General features: G+C 34.6%; 1 protein-coding gene across 11 annotated transcripts in view; it reads right to left on the reverse strand.

The window, feature by feature from the left end:
• The window catches only part of NAP1L1 (nucleosome assembly protein 1 like 1), a 35,573-nt gene that overhangs the window by 14,190 nt on the left and 5,349 nt on the right, over positions 1-16,034 (reverse strand). For 9 of the 11 annotated variants that reach the window (XM_034644510.1, XM_034644508.1, XM_034644511.1 and 6 more), the window contains 3 exons: positions 11,416-11,453; positions 6,819-6,904; positions 5,228-5,330 (listed from right to left, as the gene is read on the reverse strand). In XM_034644510.1, coding sequence (XP_034500401.1) covers positions 5,228-5,330; positions 6,819-6,904; positions 11,416-11,432 — 206 coding nt within the window. In that variant the 5' untranslated portion in view covers positions 11,433-11,453. The remainder of the gene's footprint in view (positions 1-5,227; positions 5,331-6,818; positions 6,905-11,415; positions 11,454-16,034) is intronic. The other 2 variants (XM_034644514.1, XM_034644515.1) reach the window with 1 other exon arrangement.

Genomic DNA, 16,034 nt, shown 5'->3' on the forward strand with positions numbered 1-16,034 from the left:
GAAAAAAAAAAAAAAAACTTTAAAAAAAAAAAAAAAAAAAAAAGAAAAAAGGATAGTATCCTACAATATTTCATATTTTAGTCTCTATTTAGAATTTAAACTTTTATGTAAAAAAGAATATTGTATGTTAATGAAGGGACTGTTAATAACAGCTTTGAGATATAATTCATAAATCATACAATTTACTATGGGGTATAAGCCCCTTGAAGTATGATTAAATTTATGAATCCCCCTACCACCCAAAACATGTTCGCTCAAAATTTATCTAACTTCAGGGACTCTGTACAATAGATCCAGAATCCAGGTTAGAATTTCCTGCCATAAGCAGATTGCTATAAATCAAATAATTCTCTTAACTTAACCACTACTTTAGTTAAGATAATCAAAAGTAAAAAAATTATCTACAGATACCAATTTTTTATTTCTTACAATTAAAAGTGAAAAGTTTAATGTTTCGTCAAGGTGATGAAATAGCATGAGGTGCTGCCCACCCCCAAAACCGTTATCTCAGAAAAACAGAAAGAATTCAACCCTAGAAACTTCAGAACCAAGAAGACAACAACTATTTCAGGGACCCACACACACTCACAAGCATACACATACTACGGGGAACCTCTGAGTAAGACTAACTTAACAACTGTACAGGGTGAACTGCAACCTGGAAAAGGGAGGGAATGGGCAGGCTTGAAGAAAGCTTTTGAAATTCTGCACTTGCCTTACAACAGTCAGTGTCTGACTCCTTCACCCCTCGCAGAGCCCAGTGGCAGCATTTTCAGTAGTTGATGAAAGCTGGACTGGCTGAGAGCCTACAAGCACTCATTCCTCCACCCCTCCAATCCAGGTACAATGGATTATAACCAAAGAAGACTGCCTCTTCCCCAAGCAGTCAAAAACAACTGCCTGGAATTGACAGCAAACTTTGAGTCTGAAGTAACTGGAACTCTCCTTGGGTTCACTTCAATCACTTTTCTTAAATTCCATGGGACTGGCACAAACCAGAGCCTGATCTTTATTCCTCCCTCAATAATCATTACTGGGGAGTAACTGTTACCAACAAGTGAGCCTGAGCTCTATAGCCAAAGTAACTAAACCCTCAAGGAGTATAATTTTTAATGAAAGAATGAAATATTTATCATCTGAAGCCGTATTACTAGACAAAACAATGTAAATATATTTAAAGAGACGAGGGAAGAAACCAGACCAAGAAATCTAAAACAAAGTAGAAATATTAAATATGAAAAATACAGTAGCTAAAACAAATAACCAACAATAGGGTAAACAGGATAGGTTCAACTTAAGGAAGCCCATTAAAGTTGAAAAGCTCTCCAGAAAGGCAGCAGGAAAGACAGACAGAAAATTTATGATTTGGACGACAAAAGTAGCAACAACTGAGACAGAAGGGAGGTGGATATCTGAAGAAATGGGAGGATATCTGAAGAAATGAATAATAAATTTCTCAGAGTTAAATATGGAAATCCTTCCTCTAACCCCTAGACAGGTTAATGAGATTCATGAATATCAAAGACTAAAGAAAATTCTGAATGTGTTCAATGAAAAAACAAATGACCTACACAGGAAAAGGAATCTGACATCAGGCTTCAAACGAAAACACCATATACAAGAAGAAATGAACTTTTATTTAAGAACTTTGAACTTACAATTTTATAAGCCAAACTATTATTCAAATATGAAGACAAAATAAAAATTGTATGAGGCATATCAGGCTTCAGGAAATATGCCAGAGATACTCATTACATTCATTAAAAATAATTTGAGAAAGTTAAAAAAAAGTTTAAAAATTATATAAGTATAGGTGGTCAAATATCTTGGCAAATTTTACTGTTGCCTTAATGAAAATAAAGAGGACTAGAGAATGTATATTTATAAGTAATACAGACATTAGTAAATTTAAGAAATCAATAGGGGTAAATAAACTTAGGTATTAGGTTATGAGCCCCTTTACCTTAATAACAAAAAAGAATGCAGGAACTTTGATACCAGCAGAAGACAACTTGATTTATTCAATGGAAAGCAAAAAAAGAGAAAAGAAACAAAGTAGAATTATAAAATAATAGCAATTAAGTCCAAAAACAATACTGCTTTCAAGAAAGGCAGAGAGTTTAAAATTACTAATAAAGAAGCAAACTTCCCTACTAGAGATAAGATACAAGGATGGAAAAACACATGCCAGGTAAATAAAAACCAAAAGAAAGGTAGAATAGTACCTTAATATCAGACAAAACAATTTATAACACCACCACCACCACCACAAAATACAAAAGGGGACATTTTATACTGGTAAACTGGAACAAAAGGACAAGATATATACATCACAAACATATAACTAATAATACAGCTTCAAAATATATTAATCCAATTTATAGCCAATAAAATTATAGGGAGAAAGATTAAGTGGAAATTTCTAACATATTCTTTCCAGAACTATTAGATCAAGCCATTGATCAATAAGCAGAAATAAGAGAATGTGAACAACACAATAAATCTGAGCTACTAATTTCAGCATATAGATCTTCACACTTAACTTTCATAGAACATTTACAAAAACAAATATTAAGGCCATAAAAGATAATTAAAAAAAAAAATCAAATGAACGAAGCCCTCAATTCAAGAACCTTGAAAGGGGAATGGAGCAAATCCAAGAAAGAAGGGTTCTCAAACTCCAAAGGCCAAAGTCCATTTTTAGAAGAATTCTACCAACTGTTCAAAGAACAGTTAATTCCCATTTTATTGCAAGTTGCTTTGAAAACAGGGGGAAAAGTAAAAGCAACCCTGTTTACGTCACTAAACAGCTGAAATCTTGACTCTAAAACCAGGGCATGGAATTACCATCCCATGAAAGTTTCTGTATTGTACATACATATATACATACATGCACACATGCATATAAGGGCCCTGAATAAAATATTAACTACTTGACTCAACAGTATAATAATAATACATGATTAAATTTATTCCAGGAATGCAAGGCAACTTTAGCATCTGAAATACAGGTTTCCAAAAATGTATTTAATATGTACCTCATAGATTCAAAGAAAAAGTCAAAAGACCATCTGAATACATACAGGGAAAAAGGTCATAAAAAAATCTAAGTAGACACCAAGTTTAATGGAGAGATTTTATATCCATTCCTGGTTAAAACTAGAAATAAGACAAAGATGTTCATGTTTAATGCTAATTGTTTAAAACAGTACTGAAAGTCCTAGCCAATGTTAAAATGAAACAAAAAATAAACTTGGTGTGCGGTAATGTGAAAGATGAGAGCTAAAACTGCCATTATTTGCAGACAAGATCTTTTGCCTATGGGAGAAAAAAAAAGAACAAATTACTATAGTAAGTGTAGCAAGATTCCTGGATACAAGATCAACAGCAAAGGAAATAAAAAATAAAAATAAATCAATAGCACTCTTCTCTACAACAGCAGCAGCCAACCTGGAAATACAATAAAAAATAAGATACTATCCACAACAGCAACACAACTAAAGTATATAGGAATTAATCAAGAACAGACTATGAGAAAAACTTTGTAATAAAAGAGAGTATGATTTCAATAAATACAAGGATATGGATGAGACAACTGTACATTAAAAGAATAATCCCCTACCCATCACTATAACTCCTATCAAAATTTTAGTGGGGGGACTGTTTTGTGAAAACCCCTCTAAACTTACTACCAACCAAGGTCTACATCTAATTAGGCCAATCTTAAGAGTGTATTCCATAGGGGATGGGGGGCGGAGGGTAGAAGTAAGCAAGATACTAAAAGGAGAAACAAATTAATAGAAATATTAAATTATCACCCTGCTAGATATTATTAAGACATACTAAAAAGCCATATTAATTAAGAGGGCTGCTCAAAGAAACACAGGTGTTTATAAGAAACTAATATGAAATAAAGATGGTATCACAAATAAATGAGTAAATAATGAACTGTTCAGTGAAGTGTTTCAGAAACAAGCTCACTAGGAAAAAAAAAACAGAAAAGAAAAAAAAAAACAAAAACAAAAACCCTGATGCAGAGCTAAATACAAAGGTGGCCCTCAGAAGGTTTATTAAAGACCTAAAGATGAAAGGTAAAACTAGTCAAAAGGAAATGCAGAAGAAACTAGGAAGGACTTCTTAATTTGAAAAGCAAAAGCCACGGGTCGAAAAACTTAAAACATAAAAATTAAGGATTTCTGTTTAATGGAGAATGCTATGGATAAAGTCAATACAAATGACAACAGATTATTTACGAAGTCTAAAACTGATGAGAAATTAACACCTCGAATATACAAAAACCCCTGCAAAACAAGATAGTAAACCCCAATAGGAAAATGGACAACAAAAGCAACCTAAAAGGCTCACAATCATGAAGAAAAGCTCAAAACTCATTAGACAACAAGTACAAATGAAACAAAATAAGCCTGCACCTCTTAGATGGTGAAAAAAAAACAAACAAAAAAAAAACCATAAAGCTGAATGATGCCAACTGCTGGCAGAGACACAAGGATGAAGGTTGCCTTCATGCATTGGATATACAGTCATTCTAGAAAGCAAGCTGGGAAGGACTTAAAGCTTGCATACCCCTATAACTAACAATCCCACTGGTAAGTACATATCCCCCCAAAATTCTTACACAATTCTTTAAAAGGGCATGCCAAAAGAGGACCATTACAATGTAATTTGTGTTGATGGAGCTTAGAAGCAATCAAGATATCAAAGAAAAAGCTTATTTAAAAAAGCATGTAATCAAACATAGTGGACACAAATCATGGTAAGTGACAACATTCAGAAGCTAGTAACTACTGACGAGAGGTTACATACAGATAGCAACATGGATGGATCTTAAAATCATAAAGCCAAGTAAAAAAACAATTATAAGCAGAATAAGATATATGGGCTATTGTTAATGATTTACAGAACCAGTGAAATAAATAAGAAATCTGTATTTCTTCTAATTCTATGCATTTCTAGCAAACCTCTGAACAAATCTCAGAAATGGTTAAGAACAGTGTATTCCTGTGGAGAGGAGTCGAACTTTAAAAGACCAACTCTAAACTGGTGGTATTCAGCAAAATTTTAAACTCCCCAAAATCCTATACTAGAAACTAACAGACATTAGCTTTCCACTATTACATATCTAAGTACTAGATGGTCTTAAAAAGATACACCTGCAATGTTGGTTATAGAAGGATAAATAAGGACTACGGAAAAGAAGAACTTGTACCTTTCAATGTATCCTGTTGGTGTTTCTACCAGACCATCAAGTCTTTCTTGAAGGGCTGCAAGAATCTGAGGATTTTGCATCATCTGAACAGTCAGCTGACGCGCTTAAAAAAAAAAAAGGGGGGGGGGCATCGAAAAAAGGATTTTATGAAAATGTATTATGTTATTTTAATAGGACAATCCAATCATGAAGTTTTCCTGACTAGCCCATATTTCATTGGCCTGCATAGAGATGGGCAGCAAGCTGAGGAAAATCCACTCTAGAAAAACCTGACGTTAGGAATAAAGTTCAAATTCTGAATGATCTAACACACGCCATTTCTCAAGGCCACTGCCACAACTACTATTAATAATAAATATCCTTTCTCTTCCTACCACCTTGTGTTTCATTCACCTTACATTTTTAAGAAGCTCAAAGCTTCATCCAGATGCCTAACTATGACTCTAGGTAATGCTTTGAAGGCAGACAACACATCATCGGAAACTCCAAGTGACAGTTTCGACCCTGGGAGGAAAGACTGTGGGGTGAGTAACCTAAATGTCTGTTTGATGCTTATAGTATAGTGTGCTTCTGTGTATCAGAACAGAGAAAGTTAACAGTTGGGATAATCAAGGTTGTAACTAAAACCAAACAAAATGTGGTTGTTAATGGTACCTAAAAATAGTATCAATTCAAAAATAAACTAGATTTAGGCACAACAAATTATTCTATTACCATCTTTTCGTCAACAGACATTACACAAAATTGACAGGTATTTTCCCAGTTATGTTTTTAAAGGTCAATTCCTAATATTAATTTGATTATTGGATGATGTACAGTTACGATAACCAACATGCCTTTAGAAATGTCAATAATGGCCACTAAGGATACCGACGTTATCTTTTAAGACAATGCTGCAAGATGAAAGCTGAAGCTGAAGTTCAGTAGTCTTTCCACAATTAACCTCCATCTGGCTTAACAATGAAAAGTTGAGTCACCTAGTACTTTAATGTTCTTGGCCCATACCTACAGGGCATAACCTAAAGCAGTACAATTCCCCACTACCATCGCTATCTCCCCCCTTTATAATTGCTAAAGAAAACTGTGTGATTTTTGTTTACATTTAATAAATGTCTTTTTCGTCATTTGGTTGGAAAGGATTAAAAAAAGGTTGAAATATACAACTTTATGTTTTCTACATATGAAATAACTGAACATTTCCAGTAACTCTAAGCTAATGTTGTTTAGAACTACCACCAAAAACAACTCCCACCAACACGTGTAACATTTCTAAATTCAAAAAAAACTAACAGGCAGCTGTTTGACACAACTACGCCATGCCACTCCAGCAGCAGAGGGTACACAGAGTAACTTCTGATGGGTCACTAACTATATTCATACCTTCCTCCCTTATTACCACTCTATCTCCATCTCCCTCTTCCCCTCCATTCTTCCCCCCACCTGGAACATACACACATGAACTGTTACTGAACTAGAGCTATGGGCCTATGGGTAAAGTAGACAAGGATCCAAAAGTGAACAGTATTTGTTACTGCCCTCTAGAAGACATGTGCCAGCAATCAGTGGCTCCTGAAGTAATTTAAAATAATACCTTTGATTTTTGTTTCTTCACCAGTTTCTTCCTCTTCTACTTCTTCAACATCATCCAAATCTTGATCAAGTTCAGACTGTTCTTTGCTACAATATCATAGTATCACACCAAGGTTCAAATGTACCAATTACCAAAAATAAATAAAAAATTATAGAAAACTTCATTTCATTTTCTAGGTTAATATGCCTCCTTCAAAAATATGAAATAGGAAATTCAGAAGGTAATTCAGTTTTCTTTCTAACTTCATATATACACAAGCACAAACTGGAAGTACATAAAATTTCATTTAAAAGCACATGATCAAATATAAAATTTATAGTTTAAGCTTTTTTCCCCCCAAGATTTTATTTTTAAGTAATCTCTACACCCAATGTGGGGCTTGAACTAACAACCCAGAGATCAAGTGTTGCATGCTCCACCGACTGAGCCAGCAGGGGCCCCTCTACTCCAAGCTTTAAAAATGTGGTTTGATAGGGTTGGTTCCAGGAACGTGAGGTCAGTAAGTATGTGTTCTCTACCCAATATCCACTGATTTCACTCTTCTTAGTAACAGCACCCTGATTTTACATGAGATAGCAATACACCAAACTTTTAAAAATCTACATTTCCCAGCCTACCTTTTAGCTAGGTGTGGTTTTGTAACTCTGGGCAATGAGTTAAAAAAACAAAATGTATAGAATTTTGAGTAAGCCTCCTTTATAGGACAGTAGACAGCTGGGAGGCCTTTTTGATCTTGCTCCCTTCATAGAACAGGGATGTGCTGACTAGAATTCCAACAGCCCTGCTAGACCATAAGGCATCCTAGAGAATGAAAGTCAACAGAACGAAGGAGTTTGAAAAAACAAGGATCCTGGATCCCTGATGGCTATGGGGCAATCACATTTGCCTGTACTGTATCTTTGGACTTTCCTCCTTTTTCTTTACTTCATAGTGGAGATTGGCAAAAAGTTAAGAAGACCTGAGTCTACTTCATACTTAGAGCAAAGCCAGGAAGATGGCACCATTGAAAGAAAAGGAAAAAAGTAATAACATTCTCCCCATTTCATCTTAAAAATCTAGTTTTTGAACAAGAAATTACAATGAGAATTAAAAAGGGAAACAAGGTTATCTAAGTCAACATGTAGGTCTTCCTATAATTCCTTCTGTGATTTTACATTTTAATATTTGGTTTACAGATTTAGTCACATTCATGTTTAGAAACAGCATTCAAAATATTAACTTTCATACAGAGACAAATACTACCTAATTTTCATATAAAAACAAATACAGAAAAGGTCAACTGCGTTGACAGCAAAATGTATGTTCCTGTAAACTGAGAAAAAAGTCAGCCATCCCATCAGAAACAATAGATTATTTCTGAAATTATCTTTGATTTAGTATAAACTTAAACATACTTAGATTTAAGGGCCATTAACTAAAGATCACATAGCACAGTTATTCCTCCAGTATGATTTTAATCATTTATTGAACATCTACATCTTAAGGCTTTAAAACAGGGGTCCAGAGACTATGTCACATGGTCAAATACAGCCCACTATTTTTGTAAATAAAACTTTACTAGAACACAGCCACTTAAGTTTGTTTACGTACTGTCTATGGCTGCGTTCACACTACAACAGCAGAGGTGAGTAACTGCAACAGAGACCATATGGCCCAAAATGCCCAAAATATTTATAATCAGGTCATTTATACAAAACATTTGCTGACTCCTGCTTTAAAGAACAAGAATCCTCCCTTCCTCCCAGCCTCCTAGGGCTCACAGTCAGCTAAAATTAAATAAGAGGATGGTGGGGAATCAGGCTGTCACAACCAATTTATTTTTTTTCTTAAATTTTAAAACAAAATGAGGTTGCAAGGTTAAGATAGCAGATTGCACATACTCCTCTGATCTTAATCCTACCAAAGTCTCTACTAAAATTATGATAAAAGGGTTTTTTAAACAGACAAACATTGAAGGACAGGAAGACAAGAGCAGCAACAGCAACTTCACAGAGAACTGAAATCTAACTTAACAGTGGGAAAAGCTGAAAACTAGACCAAACACAGAATCAAAAAGGATGCTTCTGGAACTAGGGCTGGGGGAATGAAATTGGAGAAAATAGGGAGGACTAAACAAAAACTGATAAAGCAGTTAAATCCCCAGATTCTTTCCCTCAACCTAGCAGAAGCACAGCAGTTTCCTCTTTGGAAAGAGTTAAACTTAGAGCTCAGACTGTAAGACCACAGACAGAGCTAAGAGTCTCTCAGATATAGGACTGTATCACACTAGAATGTTCAATGTAGAGACCCTTCCCTAGCCACCTTTTCCCAATTTGGATTCCAAAACCCAGATCTTTACCCAGATACTCCTCCTTGGGGGTATCTGACCAGCCCAGGAAAAAAAACATCATTCTGACAACAGGGATTCTCACAATGAACAACCGCCCTGATGACTTACATTACAATCTAAATTAAAAGCCTCCCTCCACCCCACAACACTCAAAATTTCTAGCCAACTTTTTTTAAAAACATCTCTCAACTGCATCTTCTCCCCCACCCCGATCTTAGTGAGCAGACAACCAAGTATTACCTCCTATTTGAGAAAATGCTTTTACATGGAGACAAAAACAAATAGGGGAAAGAAAAATTTAAGAGCAAACATACTATACAGGGAAAAAACATCCAGAGAAAAGATATTAAAATCCAGAGAAAAGATATTACAATCAATGAAATAGGAACAAGATACTATAAAAAACAGGAACAGAGAATAAAGACACTACTGAAAACTACACAACAGAAATTCAGAAATTCAATACAAGAGCTGAAAGATAAAATTTCTTCGGCTTTGCCCAGAAAGAAGAGCAAAGAGATAAAGATGGAAAATAAGACAAAAGATAATTAGAAGAACAAGTTCAACATATAACATAATAGGAGGTCCAGAAAGAGAAAACGGAAATAAGACAATCAACAAAGTAAGTCAAGAATATTCTCCAGAACTGAAAGCCATCAACTTGCAGACTGAAAGGCCCACCACTGAATGCCTCACACAAGAAATTTAAAAAATACATATACCAATGTGAAAATTTCAGAACTCTGAAGCCAGAGTGCTTCCAGAAATATATATGTTTAAAATAAAATGTCACATACAATGAATGATCAAGAATTATAATGACTTTGAACTTCAACACAGCAATATTGGAAGCCAAGTGATAATGAAGCAATGCCTTCAAAATTCTGAAGAAAGAGGATCCCCAAATGAGAATTCTACACTCTATCAAACATAAGGATAGAATCATCATTTTCAGTCATTTACCTCAAAATAATTTATTTCCCTGTACTTTTCCAATAAAGTATTAAAGAAGCAAAAAAGAAAATAACATGGGATACAGCAAAGAGCAAACCCAAGAGAAGAAACAGAAGGAAACCCCAGGAAGATAATAGAATAGATCCACAATGATGGCTAGATAACCAAGGTTAAGCAATCCAGATTGGAGCAGTATAATACAGGAGGCAATCACTTTGAAAGCCATTATCGCTAAAACACCTACTGCCCATTCTTTTTAAGCATGGAAGGATTGGCCAGATTCTTATATGTACTTGAATGTGATGCCCTTGTACTGAATTCTCCTGCCTTCCCACCTCCATGCTCTGCAGCCTTCAACTTGTGGATAGTCGTATCACATCCCCATCCGTATCCAAGTGCTGTTTTATCCTACTCCTAAGTTGTGTGACATCATAAGCAACAAATAGTGCAGCTCACTCATTCTCCCTTACCATATTTCTGCAAGACATCCATCCACACTAGAACTCTGCCAGAAGCCAACTTCATTAACCTGATGTTTCTAGAATGCATGACCTTGCCCAATGAATTCTTCAGGAAAGTTGAAGCTAGACTATGACCCAGATAATCTCATTTTGTTTTTCATTTTCCTATCTTGGAGACTTCAACTGATAGTGGTAATATTGCTTTTCCTTTTAAACACAGCTATTCAGATTTTCAAAATTAAACATCGATTAACAATGTGTAGGTTAAAACTCTAAAAAAAAAAAAAGAAGAAGAAGAAGAAGAAGAAATGAAGAGAAAAAAAAAGAAAAATGATTTAGACAAGTGCCAAGACAGTGCTTACACATCTGGAGAGGAAAGGTGGAGGGTGCAATTGAGAAGAGGGATACTGGGCTTCTAATAGTAATGTTTTACTTTTAAAAACTCAAATGTAAGTATCCTATTGCTCTTTAAACTCTACATATACATTTCATATGCTTTTTATCTTGTATGTATGATGCGCTAAAATGGAAAAAGTCAAGTCTTTGGGAAATACATGTACGATAAAAATGAATTTTGCAAGTATTTTTAATTTATTACTGTGCTCAGCACATTCCTAAGAATAAACACTAGCAAACAGTTTATTGTATTTAAGACTATGATTATATATACTATATTTTGTCTTGGATACACTGTACCCAACTATTATAACAGCAGGTACTAAGCATCAGTCTTTACCATACATTTTTATAATATGTTATTATTACTGCTATTAATTACATCACAGTACAAAGTAAAGCCAAATCTCTGGGAAAAGAAAAAAACAAACAAAAAAACCAACTATCTGGCACTTACTTGTCAATGTCTGCCATGTTGTAAGAACTCCAAATTATCTATGGAGAGAAATGTCAATGTTAACAGAATATATATATATATATATCTATATAATGTATTTAAAACCATTAAAAACATTTGATGCCCAAACCCTTTCAGTCAGTACCACACTGAGAACTATCCTGAGGAGGAATGTATACTCCCATTAAAAACACAACAATGTGAAGAAGAAAAATCACAGCACATATATACGGACTTTCATACTAGCCCCCCAAGTAATTATGAAGAGGATACTGCTAAAAATAAGCTAGTTATTACTAGGCTTTTAGAATCTACCATGTAAGGACATTTTTGTAATAGCACTGCTGGTAAAGAATGTGATGTATGCTAATATCACAGAAAAAGAACAATACAAGAGGTCTTTACTCAAACTCCTTTAACAACTTTAACAACTGGTCAATTTTTGCTTAAATTTTTAGACTACTTTGTACCTCACAGAATCCACTTCATTTTTAATAGTATTAATTCTTATCAAATTCATGTTAAAAAGCCAAAATCTACCACCATTATGCCCACAGAGATCTTTCTAAAAAGTTTAATAATCCTCGTATCAAATGTCAGCCCTTCAAACAACAACAGTTTAAAGCTCTGGGTCCCAACCTATATCAAGTAAACCTTCCCCATCTCTTCAGATGTACCTCATGTCTTACCACGATAAAGACCACGCCCCCAGGCTACCCTGGATATGCTGGCATATTGTCAACAAACTCTTGGGTTACCTGACATCAATACTGTTAGAACTGATCGGAGAATACCCTAAATCCTTTCCCACTATAGATTTGTATCAACTTAGAGAATATTGCTTTTAGAAAAAGAAAACTGAAGGTAAAAAGAAACCTGAAGGTTATATACAGGCAGGAAAATGGCTAATGCCACACTTAATGAATACAGAGACTACCAAAAAAAAAAAATCTAAATCAAGCTTAGGATCCCACATTAAAGGCAACTTTTCATCTTTTAGTAATTAAAACCACAGACTTTTAACTCTCAGAACGCTACAAGATGTGACACCTCATATCAACATGTTTTATATGATTACTTAAAGAGTTAAGAAGAGTTACTGATTTTAGCAGTCAAGTGCTAGTATGTGGAGTATTATTACTGATCCAACATCCACCCTTTGAATTTGTGAAGAAAATATTTCTTCCTAATAATGTAGCCTACTCTAAGTATTTTTTGCTTTAAATAATTTCTAATAGCACTGATAAATTTCTCTAGTGATGCTGGGTAATAAGCCAACATTAACAAAATACTTGGCAAACAATTATGAATATTAATTCAAAAATAAGAAAAATATTGAATCTTAGTCATCAAAGAAATACAAGTGGGATTCTAGTTTGTCTATCAAATCAGCAAGGCTCTTCTCTAAATGCAGGGAAAATGGTGGTGAACATGCATTCTTAAATATGGCTTGTGTTCCTATGAACTATTTTCTTTCTGGAGAATAATTTGGCCACAGTAATATCAAAAACCTTAAATATGTCTATCTCCAGCTTTAGTTATTCACTTGTGAGACTCTAACATGAAAAAAAATATTACAAATCTAAAGGCATGAGCTTTTCATGTTTGCGTAGAAGGTTCTTCCAAAATTCAGTTAACACAACTCTGGCTCTTAGCTCTAAGTTTTACTTTTTCAGAGAGGCTTCTCCAACCTGTACATTCTGGCTGAATAAGATTTCTTGGTTGTACAAACTCCTATAAAGCCCTATTTCTTTCCATCATAAGACGTCTCAAGTTTGTAATTACAGAGTAGTGCGATTATTGGACTAAGATCTATCTTTCTCAACTAATGAGAACACGAGACTCATAGGGATTATATGTGCTTTTGCCAATTGCTGCATTGCATCCTTCAGAGTAGTAATACATAAAGCTTATATAGAAAGCAGCTACAATTACTTACCTCACCAAAAATAAACTTAGTATTAGCACGGAATGTGCATACAATAAAATGCTTTGCAGTCAAAAATGAAGCAGATATGGAAAGAGCACAGGGCATATGGCAAAATCTGGACAGGAAAATATATATATATATTATTATATATGTAACATATATAATAATATGTATGTAATAATATATATATATATATGAGCATGCATACTCATGCACATACTTTATGAATAAAACATTTCTGTAAAGATATACCAGAAACCTAATAGTAGTCACCTGAAAGAAAAGACTGGGAAAAAATGAGAACATTTCATTCTGCATTATTTGGCTTTCCCACATACATTTCGCTAATATTTTGGAACTTGCTGGGCTGAATATACAGCCTGGTAAGTCCAGCAATTATCAAAAACATAAAACACGCCCCCCAAACTTCTAAATTCAGATTTTTATAACATTTTAACATGTACTCAGAAAAATGGCTATACTGCTACCTTCCCTGTCCATTTCATGGGGTCACATTTAGATCAAACTCTTGAAATGAAATTCTTTTGATTTTTTATTAAAGATGACTCAAGACAGAACAGGATGCCATTTACTTGTCATAAAAGACTTAACTTGTGTTTGATAACTACTGAACATTCGATAAACGTTTAAGTTTTTTAATTCTGTCCGTTTTAAATTATCTTAGCACAGGATCAATATTTCTGCAAAATAATTAGTTGAGATGATTGTTAAAATGTAACAGACTAACCAGTAAACGTGCCATGGTGACATTAAGATGTTAACACTAAGGAAAACTGGGTAAGGGGCATATGGGAACTCTCTAGGAGTATCTCTACAACTTTTCTATAAATCTAAAATTATAAATAAGTTTATTTAAAAGAGAAAGAGATTAATTCCCATGCCCAGATTCTGAACCAAGAGGTCTGAGAGAGTGGACCCAAAAATCTCCATTCTAAACAAGAAACCCAGCCTCTGAGGCAGGTGGTTCTGACAATCAGATCACACTGAGAAAACAGAGGTTTCAGTTAATATACCTCCATTAGTTGTTTTTTTTTTCTTAACTGCACTCAACATTAAATAAAATCAATGAGAATTTTTTATTTATCAGACATGAAATTGCTTTCTAATAGATCTGAAGAATTTCCATTTCTGGTAGTGACAAGCTAAATAAATTATATGGATCAACTCTGCATAAAATAACTTCAAGTCCAGAATAAATATTTGCTAAAATCTTAAAAAGCAAGGTTTTAACTACTGAGAAAAGCAAAAGCCCCAGACCTATCCAAGGTGGGAAATCTTTATAGCAATCCTCCACATTAAGCAGGAACCCCAAAGTGCTACACTCTCAGGGATGATAAACCAGTTCTCTTGGACAAATAAACTAGAATCACTTATCAGTGTTGTCCCAAAACCTCAAGCCATGAGCTTAAAGTGGTCCGCCTGACAGTGTTCCTAAGCACCTACATATCCGAATGTGAAAGGCAACTTCATCCTAGACCTCAAACAATTTATACAAGTAGTTTTCAAGAGCAATAAGGGCAACAGAAAGGAATACAACAGAAACCTGTCCCAAAGACTTAAATATTGTCAAAAGGATTATAAACAAAGACAAATGACAACCATGCTTCCTGAGTTTGAAAATACAATGTCTGCAGAAGTATCTGCAAAGAACAGCCAACTATTAAAGGTGATACAGCAAATTTGGCAAAGAACTAAACAGAATTTTGAGAAACAAAAATAATGGAAATCAGACCAAATGGGCAGGTTTATCAGTAGACTAAACACAGCTAGAAAGATAATTAAGTGAGGGATGCAAGCTTAGAAGAAATCTTTCAAAATATGGCAGAGACTAAAGATAGAAAACACCGATGTTAGAAGATATTTAAGGATACAATAGAGTCTAACGAAGATTTAATACAAGTTCTAGGAGTTAAAAGAATGCAGAAAATATTTGAAAAAAATCAAAAGCTGAGAATTTTCCAGAACTGATAGAAGACAGCCCTACAAATCCCACCAGAACTGATGGAAGTTAGCCCTACGAATCCCAATCAGGATAAATAAAGAGAGGCACCTGGATGCCTCAGTCATTAAGCGTCTGCCTTCAGCTCAGGGTGTGATCCCAGAGTCCTGGGATCTAGTCCCACATCGGGCTCCTCCGCAGGGAGCCTGCTCCTTCTTCTCCCACTCCCCCTGCTTGTGTTCCCTCTCTCACTGGCTCTCTGTCAAATAAATAAGTAAAATCTTTTTTTTAAAAAAAAAAGGATAAATAAAGAGGAAACCTACACTTAGATATATTGATGAAAAGGCAAAACATTAAAGACAAAGACGTCACCTCAAAAACACAGAGAAAGACTCAGGTTAAAGCCATAAAAGTCACAGCTATCTTTTCTTCAATAGACACCAAAAGACAAGAGTCCTCAGTGTGCTGAAAATAGCCAAGGATCTTAGAATATTATACCCAACTAAAACATCTTCTAAGAATGAATGTGAAACAGGTATGTGTTTTCTGGAAAAAATGCCTCCAGCACTCTAATAAGTATAAGTATAGCATAACAAGTATACACTTCAGGCCGAAGGCAAGTGAACCCAAATGGAAGAACTAATTTCCAAGAAGAAATGAGGGGGCAAAAAGGATAACTGCATATATATATATCTAAATAAACATTTTTAAGTATCACTACTGTGTAGT

The sequence above is a fragment of the Ailuropoda melanoleuca genome, chromosome 15, assembly GCF_002007445.2.
Source record: "Ailuropoda melanoleuca isolate Jingjing chromosome 15, ASM200744v2, whole genome shotgun sequence".
NCBI lineage: Eukaryota > Metazoa > Chordata > Mammalia > Carnivora > Ursidae > Ailuropoda > Ailuropoda melanoleuca.